Here is a 25,971-nt window from a genome sequence, read left to right on the forward strand (position 1 = left end):
GGAGCAGAGAGAGGAGAGAGTGAGGACCAGAGAGGAGAGAGTGGGGAACAGAGAGAGGGAGAGTGGGGAGCAGAGAGAGGAGAGAGTGGGGAACAGAGAGAGGGAGAGTGGGGAGCAGAGAGAGGAGAGAGTGGGGACCAGAGAGAGATGAGAGTGAGGAGCAGAGAGAGAGAAAGTGGGGAGCAGAGAGTGAGAGTGGGGAGCAGAGAGTGAGAGTGGGGAACAGAGAGAGGGTGAGTGGGGGGGAGAGAGAGAGGAGGAACAGCAATGCGGACTCACTTTGTGCTCCAGAGTGAATCTGTTTATCTTCCAATCCCCGGCACTGTAGTTTGTTGTAATTGTAAGGTTTTGTTTGGTAGCAGTAAGATTTGCTGATAGTAAAATTGCATCCAAGTCCTGTATCCTTGGGACCAGGGTAGTGCTAGATCTTGGATTTTCCTGGATTTTGGAACAGATTCCTTCACACAGTCTGGGAGGGATTTTCCGACTGCATTTGCCCCAAGGCCGGAAATTTCCACCCAACATCAACGGACCTTTGCATGGTCTGCTCCCGCCCACTACAATTCCCGTGGAACGGGAAAATTCCACCTTCTGTCCCTAAAAATAAGTAGGTTGCTCTTTCGGAGAGTCGGTGCAGACTTGATGGGCCGAATGGCCCCTTTCTGCACTGTAGAGGGTTTTATGGTTCTATGGTCGTGCTCTGGGGAGTGCTTGCATGTCACAAGTCTTCATAACCACTATGAGCAGATTGAATATGTCATCCTTTGATTCTGCAATGATTTAAAAATCTATTTAACTTACTGTGCAGTGACTCTTGCGTGTAAGGAGAAATTGCTGACATCCAGTATTGAGGAGGTTATAGCAGGATATTTAGAAAATCGTAATGGGGTCAGACAAAGTCAACATGGTTTTGAGAAAGGAAAAATCATTGTTAACTAATTTGATAGAGATCTTTAAGGAATTAACAAGAAAAGATATTGTGTACTTTGGATTTCCTAAAGGCATTTAAAACCAGCCTCCCATCCATTGACTCTGTCTACGCTCCCCACTGCCTCGGTAAAGCAGCCAGCATAATTAAGGACCCCACGCACCCCGGACATTCTCTCTTCCACCTTCTTCCATCAGGAAAAAGATACAAAAGTCTGAGGTCATGTACCAAGCGACTCAAGAACAGCTTCTTCCCTGCTGCCATCAGACCTTTGAATGGACCTACCTTGGATTAAGTTGATTTTTCTCTACACCCTAGCTAACACTACATTTTGCACTCTCTCTTTTCCTTCTCTATGAATGGTATGCTTTGTCTGTATAGCGCGCAAGAAACAATACTTCTCACTGTATCCCAATACATGTGACAATAATAAATCAAATCAAATCAAAATTTTTTAAAAAGGCATTTGATAAGGTTACTTCCTAAGTTAAGAGCACACGATGTGTGGGGGAAAACATATCTGTGTGGAAAGGATTGGTAAGCTAGCCAGCAGTGAGTAGGAAGAAGTGGATTGGGAAACTAACTCGTAGACTGCCACGGGGAATCAGTCTCTATTTATAATCGACACCAATGACTTGGAGAAAGGGATTGAGTGTGCGCTGGCTAAATTTGCTGATGACAGCAAGGTCATGGGTAGGAAAGTAAGCTGTCAAGAGGAGGTAAAGACTCTGCAAAGGGATGTAGACAGGTTAAGTGAGTGGGCAAAAAATTGGCGGATGGAGAATAATAGAACATAGAACATAGAACAGTACAGCACAGAACAGGCCCTTCGGCCCACGATGTTGTGCCGAGCTTTATCTGAAACCAAGATCAAGCTATCCCACTCCCTATCATCCTGGTGTGCTCCATGTGCCTATCCAATAACCGCTTAAATGTTTCTAAAGTGTCTGACTCCACTATCACTGCAGGCAGTCCATTCCACACCCCAACCACTCTCTGCATAAAGAACCTACCTCTGATATCCGTCCTGTATCTCCCACCACGAACCCTATAGTTATGCCCCCTTGTAATAGCTCCATCCACCCGAGGAAATAGTCTTTGAACGTTCACTCTATCTATCCCCTTCATCATTTTATACACCTCTATTAAGTCTCCCCTCAGCCTCCTCCGCTCCAGAGAGAACAGCCCTAGCTCCCTCAACCTTTCCTCATATGACCTACCCTCCAAACCAGGCAGGTTTCCCACAATAATGTGGGAAAGTGAACTCGTTGACTTTGGCAGGCAGAGTAGAAAAGCAGTTTACTGCCTAAATGGAGAGAGATTGCAGAACTTTGTGGTACAGAGGGATCTGGATGTCCTGTTACATGAATCGTGAAAGGTTAGTATGCAAGTGATTAGGAAGGCAAATGCACTGTTGGTGTTTCTTACTGGGGAATGGAATACGATAGTATAGAGGCTTTACTGCAGCTGTACAGGGCCTCAGTGGGACCACATCTGGGATGCTGTGTACAGTTTGAGTCTCCTTGTTTGAAAAGGGATATAACTGCATTAAAAGCAATTCAAGGAATGTTAGAATCCCTCGATGCAGAAGAAGGCTATTTGGCCCATTGAATCTGCACCGATTCTCTGATAGACCCAAGCCCACCACCCCACTCAATCCCCATAACTCCACATATTTAGCGTGGCCAATCCACCTAACCTACCCATCTTTGGATACTAAAGGTCAATCTAGCATGGCCAATCCACCTAACCTGCACATCTTCAGACTGTAGGAGGAAACCGGAGGATCCGGAGGAAACCCACGCAGACACGGGGAGAATGTGCAAACTCCACACAGACAGTGACCCGAGGCCGGAACCGAACCCGGGTCCCTGGTGCTGTGAGGCCGCAGTGCTAACCACTGTGCCACCCTTCTTCTGAGGGGTTCATTACAGATGAGGAGAGGAAGGCTTAGGCGAATGTGTATCCCAGCATTGGAAAACTGAATCAGTTGTTTCTGGATGGATCCATTCATTCATTATTCCCAGTTGACAGCTTTAAGCTGTGGTATCTGGGGCACAGTTACTCCCACGTGCACTGTTTTGACAGCGCCAGCCACTCTTTGCAAATCTTCTTTTCAGATGTAGGCTCCTCTTTTCTGGGTTGAGGAACAGATTGTCATTTCTGAGTGGGAGGCCCAACATTAGTGTTGTGCTGATGGAACTGGCTGACGGGATGCCTTACGCATGCCAACACGTCAAGTGCCAACCTCCGCAATCTCCTTGCACCAAAACCTTACTTGCTCTTATAGAATCATAGCATCTACAGTGCAGGAGGAGGCCATTTGGTCCATCGAGCCTGCAACGACAACAACCCCACCCAGGTCCTATCCCCGTAACCCGACATATTTACCCTGCTAATCCCCCTGACACTAAGGGACAACTTATCATGGCCCTAATTTACCATGGCCAATCAACCTAACCCGCACATTTACCATGGCTAACCTGCACATCTTTGGACACTAAGGGGCAATTTAGCATGGCCAATCCATCTAAACTACACATCTTTGGACACTAAGGGACAATTTAGCATGGCCAATCCACCTAACCTGTACACCTTTGGACACTAATGGGGCAACTTAGCATGGCCAGTCCACCTAACCTGCATACTTTTGGACTGTGAGAGGAAACCGGAGCACCCGGAGGAAACCCACGCAGACACGGGGAGAACGTGCAGACTCCACACAGACAGTGGCCTGAGGCTGGAATCAAACCCGGGTCCCTGGCGCTGTGAGGCAGCAGTGCTAACCACCATGCCACCGTGCCCTCTCAAGCGAAGGTTTACCAAATTCCTGTAGTTCCATTGGAAAAAGCACAACACACAGAACGGTAACCAATGGGTTAATAGCTCACAGCCCAGTGTTTCACACTGAACTATTTCCCTATCAAATAGAAGGCCTCATCAGCAAGCTGTAACCATGGTTACAGCATGAGGCCTACTCATTATAAACGCAGTGTCAAACATTTAGCTTACTGTGGCAAAGTGACATTTGTGCAACAGAAAGTATTCTTAGCCAGTACACTTAACGAACCAACTGTAATTACTTACTGCCCTTGACTTTACTCTATAATCCAATACCGAAGTTTAAATCATCTTTAAATCATACTTAATTTACTTCCAATGTCACCCTATATTTATGGAACCAACTCCAGTTACTATAAGCACTCTGTCATAGAACCATAGAATCCTACAGTGCAGAAGGAGGCCATTCAGCCCATCGAGTCTGCACTGACAACAATCCCACCCAAGCCCTATCCCCATAACCCCACATATTTACCCTGCTAATCCCCCTGACACTAGGGTCAATTTAGCAGGGCCAATCCACCTAACCCGTACATCTTCGGACTGTGGGAGGAAACCCAGGCAGACACGGGGAGAACGTGCAGACTCCACATGGACAATCATCTGAGGCTGGAATTGAACCTGGGTCCCTGGCTCTGTGAGGCAGCAGTGCTAAGCACAATGCCATCTGCTGCCCTCGAATGTTCAAAGGTGTTATAATTTAAAGTGGGGTTCAGACTCATGAAGGGATAATTAGCTTGGAATGTTAGAATCATAGAACCATAGAATCCTACAGTGCAGAAGGAGGCCATTCAGCCCATCGAGTCTGCACCGACCACAATCCCACTCAGGCCCTATCTCCATAACCCCATGCATTTACCCTAGCTAATCCCCCTGACACTAAGGGGCAATTTAGCATGGCCAATCCACCTAACCCGCACATCTTTGGACTGTGGGAGGAAACTGGAGCACCCGGAGGAAACCCACGCAGACATGGGGAGAATGTGCAAACTCCATACAGTGACCCAGGCCGGGAATCGAACCTGGGTCCCTGGCGCTGTGAGGCAGCAGTGCTAACCACTGTGCTGCCGTGCCGCCCAAACCGTGTTGTTGAAGAAGGTTCTGGATCGAGGTGGAGGGTTGTGTTGCAGTTTCTCCCCCTTCACTCCTGCACCCTCTACACAACACACGAGTGTTTGGTTCCATCTCTCTGTCTGACATGCGCTTCGTGTTAAAAGAAAGACCTGCATTGATATGGCACCTTTCGCAACCTTGGGACATCCCAAAGAACTTTGCAACCAATCAAGCTAAACCACTGTTGCAAAGCAGGAGACGCGGCAGCCAATTTGTGCACAGCAAGCTCCCACAAGCAGCAATAATAACGAGGGAATAAGAAGATCATCCGCTTGTGCAATGGGATAATTATTAGCCAGGAGATCAGGGAAGCACCCCCCACCCCTCCCTTCCCTGCCTTCACTCCATCCTTCTCTGAATAGAGCCACACGTCTACCTGAGACAGCAGACATCGAGTTAACATCTCATCTGACAGAGGATAACACCGACAGTGTAGCATGGCCATTAGTGTGCTTGGCCACTGGACAAAGATCCCATTCCTGAGGTAGGCCTGCTCTCACTTACATCCCTGCACCACCCCACTGCTAATCCAGGACTATCTAGTAAAGTTCCTGCCAGGTCAGACCTTGATCTCCAGCCTCTCTCTCTCACTCTCTCTGTTACTACTGATTATCCAGGCAAATCCTGTGAGCATCTGTTAAATATCCCCTGACTGAAAATAGTGTCAGTGTACATGTGGCATAAAACTGCAGTTCACTCCTCCCACACCAGTTTCTAATGCTGTGGTCAGCCCAAGCACAACAAGCAAACCACAAAAGCACAGGGTTTTATCACAGGATGGACCAGCACCTCACTTTACTGTGGTAAATCACTGTTAAGCTTATTGCCTGTGTGTGTGTGTGACATGCCTGGACATGCCCCTGCCGGCCCTGCCTGGGACTCCTCCCCCCCTGGTGCAGGTATAAAGGTGACTGCTCCCCACCCCCCGCCTCAGTCTCGGGACCAGTTCATCGGCATGGGTGTGCTCCAAGTCTTTTGCTAATAAAAGCCTATTTGTTCTAGCGTACAAACTAGTCTTTGCTTGATTGATAGTGCATCACCGCGTACCACAGGAACAACACAACAGTGTCAGTAACAGCACAATGCTACTCTGAGTCTGACACTTACAGGCATGCTGAAGCACCCTCAGTGTCTCAGTGTGACAGTAACAGGCACACAGAGACACCCTCAGTGTGACAGTAACAGGCACACAGAGATACTCTCAGTGTGACAGTAACAGGCACACAGAGATACTCTCAGTGTGACAGTAACAGGCACACAGAGATACTCTCAGTGTGACAGTAACAGGCACACAGAGATACTCTCAGTGTGACAGCAACAGGCACACAGAGACACTCTCAGTGTGACAGCAACAGGCACACAGAGACACTCTCAGTGTGACAGCAACAGGCACACAGAGACACTCTCAGTGTGACAGCAACAGGCACACAGAGACACTCTCAGTGTGACAGCAACAGGCACACAGAGATACTCTCAGTGTGACAGTAACAGGCACACAGAGATACTCTCAGTGTGACAGTAACAGGCACACAGAGATACTCTCAGTGTGACAGCAACAGGCACACAGAGACACCCTCAGTGTGACAGCAACAGGCACACAGAGATACTCTCAGTGTGACAGTAACAGGCACACAGAGACACTCTCAGTGTGACAGCAACAGGCACACAGAGATACTCTCAGTGTGACAGCAACAGGCACACAGAGATACTCTCAGTGTGACAGTAACAGGCACACAGAGATACTCTCAGTGTGACAGTAACAGGCACACAGAGATACTCTCAGTGTGACAGCAACAGGCACACAGAGACACCCTCAGTGTGACAGCAACAGGCACACAGAGATACTCTCAGTGTGACAGCAACAGGCACACAGAGACACTCTCAGTGTGACAGCAACAGGCACACAGAGATACTCTCAGTGTGACAGTAACAGGCACACAGAGACACTCTCAGTGTGACAGCAACAGGCACACAGAGACACTCTCAGTGTGACAGCAACAGGCACACAGAGACACTCTCAGTGTGACAGTAACAGGCACACAGAGACACTCTCAGTGTGACAGCAACAGGCACACAGAGATACTCTCAGTGTGACAGCAACAGGCACACAGAGACACCCTCAGTGTGACAGCAACAGGCACACAGAGATACTCTCAGTGTGACAGTAACAGGCACACAGAGACACTCTCAGTGTGACAGCAACAGGCACACAGAGATACTCTCAGTGTGACAGCAACAGGCACACAGAGATACTCTCAGTGTGACAGTAACAGGCACACAGAGACACTCTCAGTGTGACAGCAACAGGCACACAGAGACACTCTCAGTGTGACAGTAACAGGCACACAGAGACACTCTCAGTGTGACAGCAACAGGCACACAGAGATACTCTCAGTGTGACAGCAACAGGCACACAGAGATACTCTCAGTGTGACAGCAACAGGCACACAGAGACACCCTCAGTGTGACAGCAACAGGCACACAGAGATACTCTCAGTGTGACAGTAACAGGCACACAGAGACACTCTCAGTGTGACAGCAACAGGCACACAGAGATACTCTCAGTGTGACAGCAACAGGCACACAGAGATACTCTCAGTGTGACAGCAACAGGCACACAGAGATACTCTCAGTGTGACAGCAACAGGCACACAGAGATACTCTCAGTGTGACAGTAACAGGCACACAGAGATACTCTCAGTGTAACAGCAACAGGCACACAGAGACACCCTCAGTGTGACAGTAACAGGCACACAGAGATACTCTCAGTGTGACAGCAACAGGCACACAGAGATACTCTCAGTGTGACAGTAACAGGCACACAGAGATACTCTCAGTGTGACAGTAACAGGCACACAGAGACACTCTCAGTGTGACAGTAACAGGCACACAGAGATACTCTCAGTGTGACAGTAACAGGCACACAGAGATACTCTCAGTGTGACAGCAACAGGCACACAGAGACACCCTCAGTGTGACAGTAACAGGCACACAGAGATACTCTCAGTGTGACAGGAACAGGCACACAGAGATACTCTCAGTGTGACAGTAACAGGCACACAGAGATACTCTCAGTGTGACAGGAACAGGCACACAGAGATACTCTCAGTGTGACAGTAACAGGCACACAGAGACACTCTCAGTGTGACAGTAACAGGCACACAGAGATACTCTCAGTGTGACAGTAACAGGCACACAGAGATACTCTCAGTGTGACAGCAACAGGCACACAGAGACACCCTCAGTGTGACAGTAACAGGCACACAGAGATACTCTCAGTGTGACAGGAACAGGCACACAGAGATACTCTCAGTGTGACAGGAACAGGCACACAGAGATACTCTCAGTGTGACAGGAACAGGCTCACTGAGGCACCCATACTGTGTCATAACAGTGTGACAGTAACAAGTGCGCTCTGTTATCAGGCTCCGTCTGTTAGTACTAAGAAACTTTCCCACTCACCCAGGTTATGTAAGCTTGCCGACCAGATTGAGTTACAGTTTCACACACCGGTATTACTTGCTTCATCCTAATTCTATTTCCTGCCAGCTGTATTGAGACCTCCATCCCTGTTCCTGCTCCCGCTTTGTGAGCGAGAACTCCCTGCCAGGCTCCGAACACAGAGTTTCTGGGCTAACCTTTCAAGTCACTCTGTTCTGCACTCCCCTCACGATGGCTGCAGTAAGACACCGACTGTTCCCCTGGCAATGCCAGTTCACTCTGACCTCCGGGTCACGGGTGCAAATCCTACTCAGTGAGAATTGAGCAGCAGCTTCAGTACGACATTCGGTCCGTCCACGGGCAGGACCCAGACCTTCCTGTTGCTTGCCGCTTCAACAACCCACCCTGCTCCCCTGTCCACACGTCCGTCCTCGGCCTGTTGCAATGTTCTAGTGAACCCCAACGCACACTGGAGAAACAGCACTTCATCTTCCGATGGGCATTTTACAGCCTTCCGGACTGAACATTGAGTTCAACAACTTCAGAGTATAAACTCTCCCCTCCACCTTCACCCCATTTCCATTTATTTTATTTCATCCCGTTCCTTTATCCATTTTTATCATCCTTCTTTCCCACTTCCATTTTTCCACTTCTCCATTCCCGCTCTCCATCCTGACGTTCCCTCCCTCACCACCACATTCAGGGCAACTGCCTTAACAATCTGTACCTGTGTTCTGTCATTCACACATTCTGATCACTTAATGGACACTTTTAATACCTTTCTCAGCCTTCTTCATCCTCATTTACATTCCCTTTGTCCCATTCCATCTCCCCACCCTCATAGTATGATCTCTCCTGATTTTCTTTGCTCTCAGCTCTGATGAAGGGTTATCCAAAACGTTGGCTCTATTCTCTCTCCACCGATGCTGTCAGACCTGCTGCGATTTTCCAGCATTTTCTGTTTCAGGATGGGACTCCCTATGTCAGAGGTGGCACCTTTCAGATGAGATATTAACTCAGCTCAGTGCCCTCTCGGACAAACATAAAAGATCCCATGGTGTTATTTTTTTAAAGAATTCGCCCTGTGTCCTGGTCAAAATTTATCCTTAAAAGTAATTGCTGTTTGTGGGAGTTTGTTGTGTGCAAATTAGTTGCTGCATTTCTTACATTACAATGTGGATACTTTCTTACGATACTTTCTTACATTACAACAGCGACTACATGTAACTGGTTGTAAAGCCTTTGGCATGTCTTGAAGTAGTGAAAGGCGCTATATTAATGCAAGGCTTTCTTTCCTTGTTGGCTTTGCGCAGTACCTCTGTATTATAGTTAGGAGGCGCGTCAGACTTGAATTCGTATCCCCATGGGAAGGCGATGGCCTAATGGTATTATCGCTAGATTATTAAGCCAGAGACTCAGCTAATGTCCTGGGTTCGAATCCCGGCCACAGCAGAAGGTGGGATTTGAATTCAATAAAAAAAATCTGGAATTAAGAATCTACTGATGACCATGAAACCATTGTCGATTGTCGGAAAAACCCATCTGGTTCACTAATGTCCTTTGGGGAAGGAAATCTGCCGTCCTTACCTGGCCTACGTGCGACCCAGAACCACAGTAATGTGGTTGACTTAACTGTCCTCAGGCAACGAGGGATGGGTGATAAATGCTGGCCCAGCCAGGGACACCCACGTCCCACAAATGAATAAAAAAAATACTCTTGAATACCCCCCCCATTAGAAAAAGCAAAGACAAGTGAGTGAAGTGTAATTGTGTTGCCTCCCAAAGTTGTTCCGATTATAGGTGGCAGAATCACCAACTCGAATTATAGTAATTAGCCTTCAAGGGATGATAGACATCTCTCGCTCCATTAGAGAGAAAGAGCTGGTTAGTATAGCTTGAGGGGGCCCCACTCCGTATCAAGGGTGGACCTCAGGCCTCCCTGACACTGGAGGAGGGATAAGTTGGAATTAAAACAGAGCAAAGGCTCCTTTGGGAAAACAAAGTAAAGAGTGTTGAGCTGGGAAGTGGGCAGGGAGGGAGCTGTCAATTTTCCACTGTCCGATTGGGCTGATTGACTTGTACAGGAGTCATCTGGACTCGAAACTTAATTAGATTTTCTCTCTCTCTCCACAGATGCTGCAAAACCTGCTGAGTTCATAGAATCATAGAATCTCGACAGTACAGAAAGAGGCCATTCGGCCCATCGAGTTTGCACCGACTCTCCGATAGAACATCCCACCCATAACCTATCCCCTTAACCTCAAGTATTTAGCCCACTAATGTCCCTAACCTACACATCTTGGGGCACTAAGGAGCAATTTAGCATGGCCAATCCCCCTAACCTGCAATATCTGTGGACACTAAGGGGCAATTTAGCATGGCCAATCCACCTAACCTACACATCTTTGGATATGAAGGAGCAATTTAGCATGGCCAATCCACCTAACCTGCAATATCTGTGGACACTAAGGGGCAATTTAGCATGGCCAATCCACCTAACTTACACATCTTTGGATATGAAGGAGCAATTTAGCATGGCCAATCCACCTAACTTACACATCGTTGGACACTAAGGGGCAATTCAGCATGGCCAATCCGCCTAACCTGCACATCTTTGGAGTGTGGGAGGAAACCAGAGCATCCAGAGGAAACCCACACAGACACGGGTAGAACGTGCAGATTCCATACAGTCACCCAAAGCCGGATTCGAACCCGGGTCCCTGGCGCTGTGAGGCAGCAGTGCTAACTAACTGTGCCGCCGGTTTTTCCAGCGTTTTTCTGTTCTCGTTTCAGATCCCAGCCACCGTGGTATTTTCATGTTATATTTTTGACTTGTTTTCTCTCCACTCCTCCCCCCCACTCCCTGCGCCCCCCGCACCCCCCACACTCCCCGCTCCCCCCCCCCCCACCCCCCCCCCCCCCAACCTTATTCCTCAAAGGGACGTGACGGCTTCTACTGAAAGCTGTTGCAATTCTGGGCCTTTGCCAGCTCTATCAAATGACGTGGAGGCCCTGAATAGGTTTGGGCCTCTCCCCCCCCACCGCACCTCCCTCCCTGAGATGGGAGGCGTGGATTTCTCATCACACCACCAGCAAGGGGGCGTGCTCTTGTTAAAATTAGGAGAGGTTCCACCTTGCCCTTTGCAGCCCTCCCTGTCAGGCTAAAGGAGGCCTCACTCTCAAAGTTGACTACAACTCCTGTCGCCAGGCAACCAGAGTGCCACAGGCCTGGCTTTGCTTCGTGTGGAAATCACTGCTCAACAGAAAGGAATTTTCAAAAAAATCTGTCTCATTCTTTCATCGTAGCAATGGGGGTTAATTAATATTGAACCGGGTAGTGAGGAGAGACAGATGTTGGAAGATTGAGTTGAGGGATGGGGGTGGGGACGGGGAGTGTAAATGATTATGGGGGCAGGAGTTAAAGAGAAGGCACTAAACATCTCCAATCTCAGTAAAAACATCAATTTTTCTCACTGTCAAATGTTTTTACAAGCTATTTTTTAATGTTTTATTCTTTCTCTGCCCTACTTGACATCTTCCTACAACCAGCTTTGGCTTGTTCATGCCCTATAAGCTTAACCCGCCCCTGTCGTTCCTTTAATAGAATCCATAGAATCCCTGCAGTGCAGAAAGAGACCCTTCAGTCCATCGGTTTTGCACTGACTCTCCAAAAGAGCATCTCACCCAGGCACTCCTTTCTGCCCTATCCGTGTAACCCAGTGCATCTACCATGGCTAATCCACCTAACCTGCACATCTTTGGATGCTAAGGGCCAATTTAGCATGGCCAATCCACCTAACCTGCACATCTTTGGATTTAAGGGGCAATTTAGCATGGCCAATCCACCTAACCTGCACATCTTTGGACACAAAGGGGCAACTTAGGATGGCCAATCCACCTAACCTACACATCTTTGGACAGTAAGAGGCCCTTTAGCATGGTCAATTCACCTAATCTGCACATCTTGGGACACTAAGGGGCAATTTAAACATAGAACATAGAACAGCACAGAACAGGCCCTTCGGCCCACGATGTTGTGCCGAGCTTTGTCTGAAACCCAGATCAAGCTATTTCCTCCCTATCATCCCGAAGTACTCCATGTGCCTATCCAATAGCTTCTTAAATGTTCCTAAAGTTCCTGACTCCACTATCCCTGCAGGCAGTCCATTCCACACACCAACCATTCTCTGAGTAAAAAACCTACCTCGGACATCCTTCCTATATGTCCCACCATGAATCCTATAGTTATGCCCCCTAGTTACCGCTCCATTCACCCGAGGAAATAGTCTTTGAACGTTCACTCTATCTGTCCCCCTCATCATCTTATAAACCTCTATCAAGTCTCCTCTCAACCTCCTCCGCTCCAAAGAGAAAAGCCCACGTTCCCTCAACCTTTCCTCATAAGACCTACCCTCCAAACCAGGCAGCATCCTGGTAAATCTCCTCTGCACTCTTTCCAATGTCTCCACATCCTTCCTGTAGTGAGGTGACCAGAACTGCACACAATATTCCAAATGTGGTCTCACCAAGGTCCTGTACAGTTGCAGCATAACCCCACGGCTCTTAAACTCAAACCCCCTGTTAATGAACGCCAACACACTATAGGCCTTCTTCACGGCTCTATCCACTTGAGTGGCAACCTTCAGAGATCTATGGATATGAACCCCAAGATCTCTCTGTTCCTCCACATTCTTCAGAACCCTACCTTTGATCCTGTAATCCACATTTAAATTTGTCCTACCAAAATGAATCACCTCGCATTTGTCAGGGTTAAACTCCATTTGCCATTTTTCAGCCCAGCTCTGCATCCTATCTATATCTCTTTGCAGCCTACAACAGCCCTCCACCTCATCCACTACTCCACCAATCTTGGTGTCATCAGCAAATTTACTGATCCACCCTTCAGCCCCCTCCTCCAAGCCATTTATTAAAATTACAAATAGCAGAGGACCAAGCACTGATCCCTGTGGCACTCCGCTGGTAACCGGTTTCCAGTCCGAAAATTTTCCATCCACCACCACCCTCTGTCTTCTGTAAGATAGCCAGTTACTTATCCAATCGGCCAAACTTCCCTCTATCCCACACATCCTTACTTTCATCATAAGCCGACCGTGGGGGACTTTATCAAACGCCTTACTAAAATCCATGTATATGACATCAACTGCACAACCTTCATCTACACACTTAGTTACCTCCTCAAAAAATTCTATCAAATTTGTGAGGCAAGACTTGCCCTTCACAAATCCATGCTGACTATCCCGGATTAAGTTGTATCTTTCTAAATGGTCGTAAATCCTATCCCTAAGGACCTTTTCCATCAACTTACCGACCACCGAAGTAAGACTAACCGGCCTATAATTACCAGGGTCATTTCTATTCCCTTTCTTAAACAGAGGAACAACATTCGCCACTCTCCAGTCCTCTGGCACCATCCCCGTGGACAGTGAGGACCCAAAGATCAATGCCAAAAGCTCTGCTATCTCATCCTTGCCTCCCAAAGAATCCTAGGATATATTTAGCATGGCCAATCCACCTAACCAAACATCTTTGGACACTAGGGGGCACTTTAACATGGCCAATCCACCTGACCTGCACATCTTTGGACAGTGGGAGGAAACCCATGCAGACACGGGGAGAATGTGCAAACTCCACACAGTCAGTCAGTAACCCAAGGCTGGAATTGAACCCGGGTCCCTGGTGCTGTGGTTGCCACTGTGCCTCTCCACTTCCGGTGCTGGCACCCATTGGGATTCAGTTCCATGGATGTTGAGTGTGCAAGTGTTTGGCTTCAAATAATATTCCTCACAAATAGGAGCCTACAGCTATTGCACCGTGAAGGGCTTTGCACTGAGTTCAAACTGCTCTTTGTCCATTGGGAGGGGCTGGTGATCACCAGGGGAGATGATTCCGCTCTTTCTCCTTATGCACGAATCATCCAAAGGTTCTGAGGTTAATTATGATTCTCCCTGCTAAACGCAGCTGCGGGGGACACAGGGCGGGGGAATGGGGGTGGCTGGGATGGTGGGGGGGGGGGGGGGCGGGCGGGGGAGTGGGAGGGGTGAGGGATAAGGGCTCTGGGCCCGTTTCATTTCAGTTAATAACTCATTCACTCCCAGCTGAGGCATTGAGTGAGGTGATGTTGGGGAGAGTGGGATCTGTGTGGCTATGCAACCTCTCGTCAGACTGTGAGGAAAGCTGAAGACATGGGCACCAGAAAGCTGAGGCCAACATAAAAGATCCTGGTTAGCTATTCATTGTCACCATAGAAACAGCCTTAGCTTGCCCTCCGCTTAGCAGTTTGAGTTGATGTGTCTCATCCCACAATGGGGTTTTGTAATGAAGCAATGTTAACTGTTTGCGGTGATTGAATTCCCCTCTTTTCTTGGTGATGGGGCGGCCCGGTGGTACAGTGGTTAGCACTGCTGCCTCACAGCACCAGGGACCCGGGTTCAATTCCCGGCTCGGGTCACTGTCTGTACGGAGTCTGCACGTTCTCCCCGTGTCTGCGTGGGTTTCCTCCGGGTGCTCCGGTTTCCTCCCACAGTCCGGGAGATGTGTTGGTTTGGGTGCATTGGCAGTGCTAAATTCTCCCTCGGTGTACCCGAACAGGCGCCGGAGTGTGGCAACTAGGGGATTTTCACAGTAACTTCATTGCGGTGTTAACGTAAGTCTACTTGTGACACTAATAAATAAACTTACACTTGTACTTCAGAGCACTGACAGAGGGTTGGGGTAACAACAGGCCTTGTGGCTAGACTGACTGAGTTGTTTCAGTGCAGAGGGAGGCCATTCTGCCCATTGTGTCTGCCCTCTGAATAATCTCCAGTCTCCCGCCTTCTCCCCATAACCCTGCACATTCTCCCTTTTCAGATAAGTCTAATTCCCTTTTCCATGGAATCCCAATCTCAGGCCGTGCATTCCAGACCTTAACCACTTGCGTGAATTTTATTTCCCATATCGCTTTTGTTTCTTTTGCCAATTACTTTAAATCTGTGCCCTCTCGTTCTCGATCCTTTCATGAGTGGGAACAGATGTGGTGTGCAGTTTCTCCCTATCCACTCTGTCCAGACCCCTCATGGTTTTGAATACCTTTATCAAATATCCTCTCAGCCTTCTTTTCTCCAAGAGAACTTCTTAGAGTCATAGAGGTTTACAGCATGGAAACAAGGCCCTTCAGCCCAATTTGTCCACGCCGCCCTTTTTTTGTAACCACTAAGCAAGTCCCAATTCCCCGCGTTTGACCCATATCCACTTGCACTTGCTTCTCCAAACTATCTTCATAACTTAAATTCTCATTCGTGGGACCATCCTCGTTAATCTTGGTGCCGCACTCTCTCCAATGCCTTCACATCCTTCTTAAAGTGCAGTGCCCAGAACTGGATGTAGCGCTCTGACAGAGGGAAGTAGGCCAGGACTCTAATCAGAATCGCCCCTTCTTTTCTCCCGGCCCAGTCTTCTCCAAGGGTTTTGTTCGCACATCATCCCCTGTACTCGCTGACTGACTTGGGCTCGCAGTTAAACAATGCCGTGGATTCAAACATTCGCATATCCGCACCCCTCTTTATCTCAGCATCCTCCTCTCAGTCCCACAATCCTCTGAGGCACCTGTACCTCCAATTCCAGCCTCTTGTGCATCTGAAATTTATTTAGCCTTACCATTGGGGGTCATGCTTCAGCTGCATAGTCCTTAACCCCTGGAATTCCCCTCCAAAAAACCTCCCATCTCTCAGCCTTTAAAGCATTCCTTTCTCACCGAGCTTCTGATCTCCTATTCAAGTAGCACAATGTCCAACTTTACCTGATATCGCTCCTGTAAGCGCCTTGGCATTTTTATTATGTTAAAGGCAAGGAATAAATGCAAGTTTTTGTTAGTTAGTTAGTTTATTTATTAGTGTCACAAGTAGGCTTACTTTGACACTGCAATGAAGTTACTGTGAAAATCCCCTAGTTGCCACACTCTGGCGCCTGTTTGGGTACACTGAGGGAGAATTTAGCACGGCCAATGCACCCTAACCAGCACGTCTCCTGGACTGTGAGAGGAAACTGGAGCACCCGGAGGAAACCCACGCAGACATGGGGAGAACGTGCAGACTCCACACAGACAGTGACCCAAGCCAGGGGGTCATCTAATTCCCTCTTGAATGCTTCGATTGAAATTGCCTCCACCGCACTTCCAGGCAGCGCATTCCAGACCCTCAACCACTCGCTGGTGAAAAGGCTTTTCCCCCACATTGCACTTACTTGTTTTGCAAATCACTTTGAATCTGAAATGCATCTGAAAGCAACGCAAGAAACTTAAAAAAGAAGAAAGCAACTTGCCACCATCTTCTCAAGGGGCAATCAGGGATGGGCAATAAATGCTGGCCTAGCCAGCAATGTCCACATCCCATGAATGAATGACTAAAAGAACTAATAAAGATCCCGTGTCATTGTTCAAGAGCCAGAATTCCCCAGCTCCCCAACCACATTCCCCACTCCTATGCTTCAAAGTAAATGAGTGTGTGAGAGATGCATCCAAGGACAAGATGTGATACTATATAAAGGCACATTCCAGCCCTTGTTCCACTGTTAGTTGCTGCATGTTTGGAGGGTGAAGGGTGCAGCAGGTAAATACAGCTTGGCCAGTGGTTAGTTTTATAAGAAGCTGGGTGTCACCCAACTCAACAGCTTACTCACTGGGCAGGCTGGAGGTAGTGAGATGTCTTAGTCTCATGTTTCTCATTCCTTTGGACCCACGCGGAGGTATCGTCTATTCTCTGCGGCAGCCTCTACTCTGCTGGTTGCACAAGCGATTCATTTTTCCGTGCCTTTTTATTGACATTCCCATGTTCATTTTAAAATATGGGCGGCGCGGTGGCACAGTGGTTAGCACTGCTGCCTCACAGCGCCAGGGACACGGGTTCGATTCCCGGCTTGGGTCACTATCTGTGCGGAGTCTGCACGTTCTCCCCGTGTCTGCGTGGGTTTCCTCCGGGTGCTCCGGTTTCCTCCCACAGCCCGAAAGACGTGCTGGTTAGGTGGATTGGCTGTGCTAAATTCTCCCTCAGTGTACCCGAACAGGCGCCGGAGTGTGGCAATTAGGAGATTTTCACAGTAACTTCATTGCAGTGTTAATGTAAGCCTACTGGTGACACTAATAAATAAACTTTTAAACTTTAAATCCCTCCCTTGCCTTGCCCCTCCCTCTGTAACCTCCTCTGACCCTCCAAGTTCCCTGTGCTCCCTCCAATCCCGACCTCTTATAGAACCATAGAATCCTTACAGTGCAGAAGGCGGCCATTCAGTCCCTTCAAGTCTGTACCGATAACAATCCTATCTAGGCCTTATCTCCTTAACCCCACATATTTACCCCATTAATCCCTCTAACCTACGCATTCCAGGACAATAAGGGGCAATTTAGCGCAGCCAATGCACCTAACCTGCACATCTTTGGACTGCGGGAGGAAACCGGAGCACCCGGAGGAACCTCACGCAGACACCGGGAGAACGTGCAAACTCCACACAGACAGTGACCCGCACCGGGAATCGAACCCGGGTCCCTGGAACTGTGAGGCAGCAGTGCTAACCCACTGTGCCGCCCAACTACATACCTCCCAGTTTCACTGCTCCACCAATCCTTTAATTACTCAGGCTCTAAACATTGGAATTCCTTCCCTCTCTCCTTGGAACTCACCGCCTCACAGGTTTTTGGTCACCTACCCCTACTATCCCCTTACGTTGGCACAGTGGTGTGGAGTTTGCACCTTCTCCCCGTGTCTGCGTGGGTTTCCTCCGGGTGCTCTGGTTTCCTGGAACACGCTCTGAAAGACGTGCTGGTTAGGGTGCATTGACCCGAACAGGCGCCAGAGTGTGGCGACTCGGGGAATTTCACAGTAACTTCATTGCAGTGTTAATGTAAGCCTTACTTGTGACTAACAAATAAACTTTAGACTTGGTGCTGTGTCGAATTTAAATTGACAATCCCTGGGAGTGTTTACCATGTTAAAGATGCTATATCAATGCAAATTGTTCTTGTTGTATTGGAAAGACTCACCTTTCACAATCTTGTGACGGCAGTGGTGGGTGGATGGGGAGGAAGGGAGGGGCCCAGCAGATCAAAGCAGTCGAGGTGGCTGCTGTCCAGTTTTAGTGATTCTCTAACACCTTGTAGTCCTTTTCACTGGGTGCCAAACTGATATATAACCTTAGAGAATGACTAAGCTCCGCTTACACAAACCGGAAACTGGCAAATGGAAGAAATGTGTTCACACGCAACACTTTACCACAAAGGGTCAGAGACAGTGAGAGGGGGAGGACTGTGTGGAGCCTAGACCATCATTGAGAGGGGGATTGGATAGGTCTAGGACTAACCCAGTCTGTTTGCCATCTTAGTGTCATCGCCGTGACCCAGGTCAAATATGAGGTCAAATGAATAAAATCTTGGTCAGAAAGATGCTAAGAAGTGTCTTAAAGAAGGAAAATGAGGCAGAGAAGTGCGCCAGAGGTGAGCTCCCAATTCGCACCCTCACTGTAAGACCAGCTGTTTCCATAACAGGGCCTGACTTCATCCTGTTAGCAACCCTTCGTGCCTTTGTTATCTTGAGATTTGACTATTCCAACCTCACTCCTGGTTAGCCTCTCACATTCAAACTCTCCGTAAACCTGAATCATAGAATCCCTACAGTGCAGAAGGAGGCCATTCGGCCCATCGAGTCTGCACCGACCACAATCCCAACCAGGCCCTATCCGCATAACCACTTACCCTAGCTAGTCCCCCCCTGACACCAAGGAGCAATTTAGCATGGCCAATCCACCTAACCCGCACATCTTTGGACTGTGGGGGGAAACCGGGGCACCCGGAAGAAACCCACGCAGACACGGGTAGAATGTGCAAACTCCACACACACAGTGACCCGAGCCTGGAATCGAACCCGGGACCCTGGCGCTGTGAGGCAGCAGTGCTAACCACTGTGCCACCATACTGCCCCAGAGCGATTTTAATCACTCTACCACTGGCAGCTCTGCCTTCCTTTGTATGGACCCTAAACTTTGGATTTCTCACTTCTCTGCCTCACTTTCCTTCTTTAAGGCACTTCTTAACATCTCTTTGACCAAGATTTTGTTCATTTGACCTCATATTTGACCTGGGCCACGGTGATATTTTGTTTTGCAATGCTCCTGGACAGTGCTTTGGGGTGTTTCATTAAGTTCAAGGTGCTATAAACATGTGGGTCGCAGCTGTTGAAATAAAACAGCCTGGCTAAAAAGCTAGCATATTGTATGGATGTCAGGGGGCTGAATGGCCTCCTCCTGAGCTGTAATTTCTGTGACTAAACTTTACATACACACAGACACGTGCATGCACACACACACACAGACACACAGGCATGCACATGCACACACACACATGCAGACACACATACACTCACACAGACACACACACACTCACACAGACACACACTCACACAGACACACACATGCACAGACACACTCACACAGACACACACACACACTCGCACAGACACACACTCACAGACACACACACACATGCACAGACACACATACACTCACACAGACACACACACACACACACACTCACACAGACACACACACACACAGACACACACACACTCGCACAGACGCACACAGACACACACACACTAACATAGACACACACTGTCTCTCACACACACACACTGTCTCTCACACACACTCACAATAAATGCTCCTGAACAAATGTCAAACAACTGCTGCAGAATGAACCATTGCAGATCTGCAAAACAGCAAACACTTTACTGGCAGCCAGATTCAACTAATTTCCACTCTATCTGACGAAGGAGCAGCGCTCTGAAAGCTTATAGTATTTGCTACCAAATAAACCTGTTGGACTTTAACCTCGTGTTGTTAAAACTCTTACTGTAGCCAGATTCAAACACAGACGGTATCCCCACATGTCATGAAACAGCTCCCCCTGCTGTGTTTTGGAGCAATTACTTATTAAACCTTACTCGTAAATAAATATGTCCTACGTGGAGGTTTTGGGGGTGCAGTGGATCGCTGCCCTGCCTCTTTCCAGAGGTCTGGGGTCAAGCTCCAACCCTGGACTTTGGCAAAGGAATATGTGTTCACAAGATGGCCAATCAGATTGAGGATCGACTTGCAATTCTCTCCAATGGCCAGTGAGAGGGGGGACAGCTTGTGGGACAACAACGTGAGGAGTGGTCTGTCAGAGTCTCCGTCATCACTATCTGCCATCTACAACATGCAAGTGAAAGCACTAACAGCAACTCCCTGAGTAAACTATAGAGGAGGCGATGGCCTAGTGGAATTATCGCTGGACTATTAATCCAGAAACTCAGCTAATGTTCTGGGGACTGGGTTCGAATCCCGCCACGGCAGATGGTGAAATTTAATTAAATAATATCTGGAATTAAGATTCTACTGATGACCATGAAACCGTTGTCGGAGAAACCCATCTGGTTCACTAATGTCCCTTTAGGGAAGGAAATCTGTTGCCCTTACCCGGTCTGGCCTACATGTGACTCCAGAGCCACAGCAATGTGGTTGACTCTCAACTCCCCTCGGGCAACTAGGGATGGGCAATAAATGCTGGCCCAGCCAGCGATGCCCATGTCCCACGAATGAATGAATAAATAAAAACTATAACCCACCATATCTGATGCTGCAGGATATATTTAGTCAGTCACAGACAGTGCATCTGACAATTCTGGTCAACATTGGATGCTGTCTTCTCCCTATCTATGTCATTTCCTCCACCCTCATAACCTCCAAGGTATCTCTGCTCCTCTAAATCGAACCTTTTATTCATTCGTGGGATGTGGGAGACGCTGGCTAGGTCAGTACTCATTGCCCGTCCCTGGTTCCCCGAGGGCAGTTAAGAGTGATGGTGAGCCACTCCACGTGGTGCAGGATTTTGACCCAGTGACAGTGAAGGAACAGCGATATATTCCCAAGTCAGGATGGTGAGTGACTTGGAGGGGAACTTGCAGGGGGTGGTGTTCCCATGTATCTGCTGCTCTTGTTCTTGTAGATGGTGAATGGGTTTGCAAGCTGCGGTGTGAGGAGGGAGCATGTCTAATTTTAACCGCTTCACGACCGGTGGCCGTGTGTTGGGCGAGAAGCTCTGGAATTCCCCTCCTAAAGTCCACCACCTCTCTTTCTGCCTTTATTACACTCCTCAAAAAGTACCTCTTTGGCCAACTGTTTAGCCATTTGCCCTAAGATTGCTCTATGTGACTCTGTGCCAACGTTTGCTTTATAATGATCTTGTGAAACGCCTTAGAATGTTTTATGTTAAAGATTAAATGCAAGTAGTTGCTCCTGCAATAGGAGTGACTGAGAAGAAGTTTGATCCATTGGGGTGGCACGGTGGCGCGGTGATTAGCACTGCTGCCTCACAGCGCCAGGGACCCAGGTTCAATTCCAGTCTCGAGTCACTGTGTGGAGTTTGCACATTAGTTAATCTCCTGGTGTCGTTATTAAAATCAAGTGTTATCCTCATGCAAGCAGATTTCGAGATTGGGAGAATGAACCTTGGCAAGTGTAATGCAGTCCACATTTTGAACTCCGACTTTAGTCCTTATTTTTATAGCTTAGTGATAAATTCCCGCGTCCGCATTTACCATGAAAGCTGCCAGGGTACGGGAAGACAGCCAAATTCATTTTGTGACGGGTTTAGAGGGAGAATTTCCATCACAAACGTGCAGATGCAGGGCCACACAGATGTAGTTCGGCCCCAAATAGGTTGGTGCTGTGAAATGATCCAAACAGATGCCGGCCTGGCCTATTGAACCCTCAGCCCTCCCTCCTGGTACTGGTCTGTCAGGACAGCCACCTCCTCACCCTTGAAATCTTTGTGAGGTTTCCCTGCGCATTGACAGGGAGAGATGACCGACGAAACAAAGCACAGGACAGTAATAATCCCTTTTCAGTGTATTGCAATATGTGGATTACAAAACTCTTTGATAGATACTTCTGTATAAAGGCTAATACAAAGATGCCAAGGGAAAGGGCAGGCTACCCTGCAGAAAGCACCGAACCCAGCGACATCAACAGGAATGAAGTACAACTGGTTATTGGCAAAAGAGAAGACAAGACTGTAACCAGACCAGTAAATATCAGCTTAATAATATACACAAGAATAAATCCAATACATTTGGCTTATATATCAGGTGTGTGCCGTGGGTGTGAGGAGGGGGGTGGAGGGTGTACAATGATGCACGGTGTGTAATACTCAACATTGGGTACAACCTGATCCAAACCCCTTTGAAACAAGAAGATGATGTTTTAAATAAAGCATTTGGAACTCAAAAGCAATGAGAAGAATGGGGGGGTGGGGAGGGAGAATAGAATGGCTGCCCATTCGCGGACACCACCTAATTTCTCATCCCAGCGTCTCCAACCTTCCTCCCTCCACTCTATGCAGTCTCTGGTCCATCAGCTATGATGCTGGGCTGGTCCACACCGATCTCTGGCTGGGTTAAAAATAGTCACTGTTTCCTGGCTCCCCCCCCCCCCCCCCCCGGGCCCGCCCCAGGTCAGACCGAGCTAGGGTATTGTGCATCAGTATCGTTATCCACCATCTCCCACCAACTCTGATATTAAGCAAGGCTGCACGTTCAGGGGAGTTCAGGAGCTGATCCCCGCCTCAACTCTCAGAGAGCCCCCGAGAGTGTGAATCTGGTTTCGCCCTCAGCTGGCCACTGGTCAGTGCCACCCTGACAAGGCCGCTTTGGAGCCTGCCAGTGCGAGGGATCGGAGAACAGCAGGGTTGCTGCATCTTCTGGTGTCTACAAGAATGCTCCCTCTACCCGGTCAGTCTAAACTTTACAGTGTAGGCCCTGGAGGTGTTTGTCTTCAGCACCGGCACTGGGGCAGTGAGCTAGATTGAGGAGTGAATGGCAGAAGCATCAATAGAAGCACGGCCCTTAGATGTGGGTAGGATGAGCTGCCTGGGCTGGACACAAGGCTTACACAATCTTGGTAAGTGTCAACTGAGTGAAAGGGGGAGGGGAGGAGGGGTGAGAGGCGTAGTGATGGCCAGAATCAAAGTGAAGCCACCATGGGCTGATTGTCCTTTACAATGTCGATATAATTCTCTTCATATAAAAGGCTGATTGGACGGATTGCGAGATTGTCGTGCAGGTTAAAGCAGCAGCAAGTTTACAACCGGGGAGAGCGTGAGAGGATTTTGATTTCCGTTCGTCCTCTTTGTTCGAGTGTACAAGCCATCCTCCGAGAGTTCGTTAGCACGGGCCACAGTCTCCGCCGCAGTACCTCAGTGTCGAACGCAACCCGGGCCTACCCCGCGAAGGAGGTACCCCGACTGTGCCAGTGCTGGGCAGCACGCCCTCAGTCTGTTCACAGGCCCATCCTGTCCAAATTCTCACTTGGTGCAGCGCGGGGGGGGGCTGAATCAAGTGGCTCCCGGGCCTACTGGTGGGCTTGAGATGACGAGGGTTGAGCCTGGGTGTGTGTGGGGCCGGGTGGAGCCTGTCACAAACAAATAAACAAACACAGGCAGGTTAGGCATGTTTTAAAAATCTACACAAGCAACCACATCCGGACTGAGATGTGGAGAAACTTCTACATTCAGGGAGTTGTGAATCTTTGGAATTCTCTGTCCCAGGGATGTGCAGGTAGGTGGATTGGCCATACTAAATCCATAGAATCATAGGATCCCTACAGTACAGAAGGAGACTATTCGGCCAATCGAGTCTGCACCGACCACAATCCCACCCATGCCCTATTCCACATATTTACCCTGCTAATCTCCCTGACACTAGGGTCAATTTAGCGAGGCCAATCCACCTAATTCGCACATCTTTGGAGTGTGAGAGGAAATCGGAGCACCCGAAGGAAACTCACGCAGACACGGGAAGAACGTGCAAACTCCGCACAGGCCGGGAATTGAACCCGGGTCCCTGGCGCTGTGAGACAGCAGTGCTTGCCACCGTGCCGCCCTTAATTGCCCTTTAGTGTCCAAAGATGTGCGGGTTAGTTGGATTGGCCAGGCTAAATTTCCCCTTTGCTCTCCCAAGATGTGTAGGTTTGGGGGATTAGCAGGGTAAATACAGGGTTATGGGGATAGGGCGGAGAGTGGGCCTGGGTAAGATGCTCTCTTGGAGAGTCGGTGTAGACTCGATGGGCTGAATGGCCTCCTTCTTTACTGTAGGAATTCTATGATTCTATGATTCAGAGGTGTGCAATTGATTTGATTTATAATTGTCACATGTATTAACATACAGTGAAAAGTATTGTTTCTTGTGCGCTATACAGACAAAACATACCGTTCATAGAGAAGGAAAGGAGAAAGTGCAGAATGTAATGTTACAGTCATAGCTAGGGTGTAGAGAAAGATCAACTTAATGCAAGGTAAGTCCATTCAAAAGTCTGATGGCAGCAGGGTTGGTCGGTACGTGTCCTCAGACTTTTGTATTTTTTTCCCCGAGAGAAGAAGGTGGAAGAGAGAATGTCCGGGGTGCATGGGGTCCTTAATTATGCTGACTGCTTTTCTGAGGCAGCGGGAAGTGTAGACAGTCAATGGATGGGAGGCTGGTTTGCGTGATGGTCTGGGCTTCATTCATAATCCTTTGTAGTTTCATGTGGTCTTGGGCAGAGCAGGAGCCATACCAAGCTGTGATACAATCAGAAAGAATGTTTTCTATGTTGCATCTGTAAAAGTTTGTGAGAGTTGTAGCTGACATGCCAAATTTCCTTAGTCTTCTAAGAAAGTGGGGCTTTCTTAACTATAGTGTCGGCATGGGGGGAACCAGGACAGGTTGTTGGTGATCTGGACACCTAAAAACTTGAAGCTCTCGACCATTTCTACTTCATCCTCGTTGATGTAGACAGGGGCGTGTTCTCCTTTACGCTTCCTGAAGTCGATGACAATCTCCTTCGTTTTGTTCACATTGAGGGAGAGATTATTGTTGCCGCACCAGTTCACCAGATTCTCTATCTCATTCCTGTTCTCTGTCTCATCATTGTTTGAGATCCGACCCACTATGGTGATGTCGTCAGCAAACTTGAAAATCGAGTTGGAGGGGAATTTGGCCGCACAGTCAGAGGTGTATAAGGAGTAAGGTAGGGGACTGAGGACACAGCCTTGCAGAGAACCAATGCTGTTATATTTAAGACAGAGTTTGGATACTGAGGGAGTCAAGTGGGTACAGGTGATTTGATTTGATTTATTATTGTCACATGTATTGGGATACAGTGAAAAGTATTGTTTCTTGTGAGCTATACAGGCAAAGCATACTGTTCATAGAGTCCATAGGGGAGAAGGAAAGGAAAGGGTGTAGAATATCGTGAATATAATGCAGGAAGGAGACCGAGGTAGATGATCTGCTATGTTTGTGCTGAAGGCTTGAAGGGCTGAACCTATTCTTGCTCATACTTCTTATTTACAACCACTTTGATTGCCAGTACGGAGATGGGAATGGGAAGCAATGTGTGTTCTGAAACCCCAATGATTTATTTACTTGCTCAATAAGTGGATGAACAGGATTGACAGTTAGATACGGACAGACAAATCCATGCAGTAAAACATCCCAAAACCCCCTGCAGGAGTAACTAGCAAAGAAAACTTTATACTGAGACACATGAGATATTAGAGGGCGGCACAGTGGGTAGCACCGCTGCCTCAT

The 25,971-nt window shown here is 48.3% G+C and overlaps 1 protein-coding gene across 7 annotated transcripts in view; it reads right to left on the minus strand.

Moving 5' to 3' along the window:
• Window positions 1-22,241: 22,241 nt before the first annotated feature.
• kank2 (KN motif and ankyrin repeat domains 2) overlaps window positions 22,242-25,971 on the minus strand; it is a 154,772-nt gene continuing 151,042 nt past the window's right edge. For all 7 annotated transcript variants that reach the window (XM_078234907.1, XM_078234910.1, XM_078234912.1 and 4 more), the window contains one exon: window positions 22,242-23,815. In XM_078234907.1, the coding sequence (XP_078091033.1) occupies window positions 23,756-23,815 (60 nt within the window). In that variant the 3' untranslated portion in view covers window positions 22,242-23,755. The remainder of the gene's footprint in view (window positions 23,816-25,971) is intronic.

This window comes from Mustelus asterias, chromosome 19, assembly GCF_964213995.1.
Source record: "Mustelus asterias chromosome 19, sMusAst1.hap1.1, whole genome shotgun sequence".
NCBI classification, from domain to species: Eukaryota; Metazoa; Chordata; class Chondrichthyes; order Carcharhiniformes; family Triakidae; genus Mustelus; species Mustelus asterias.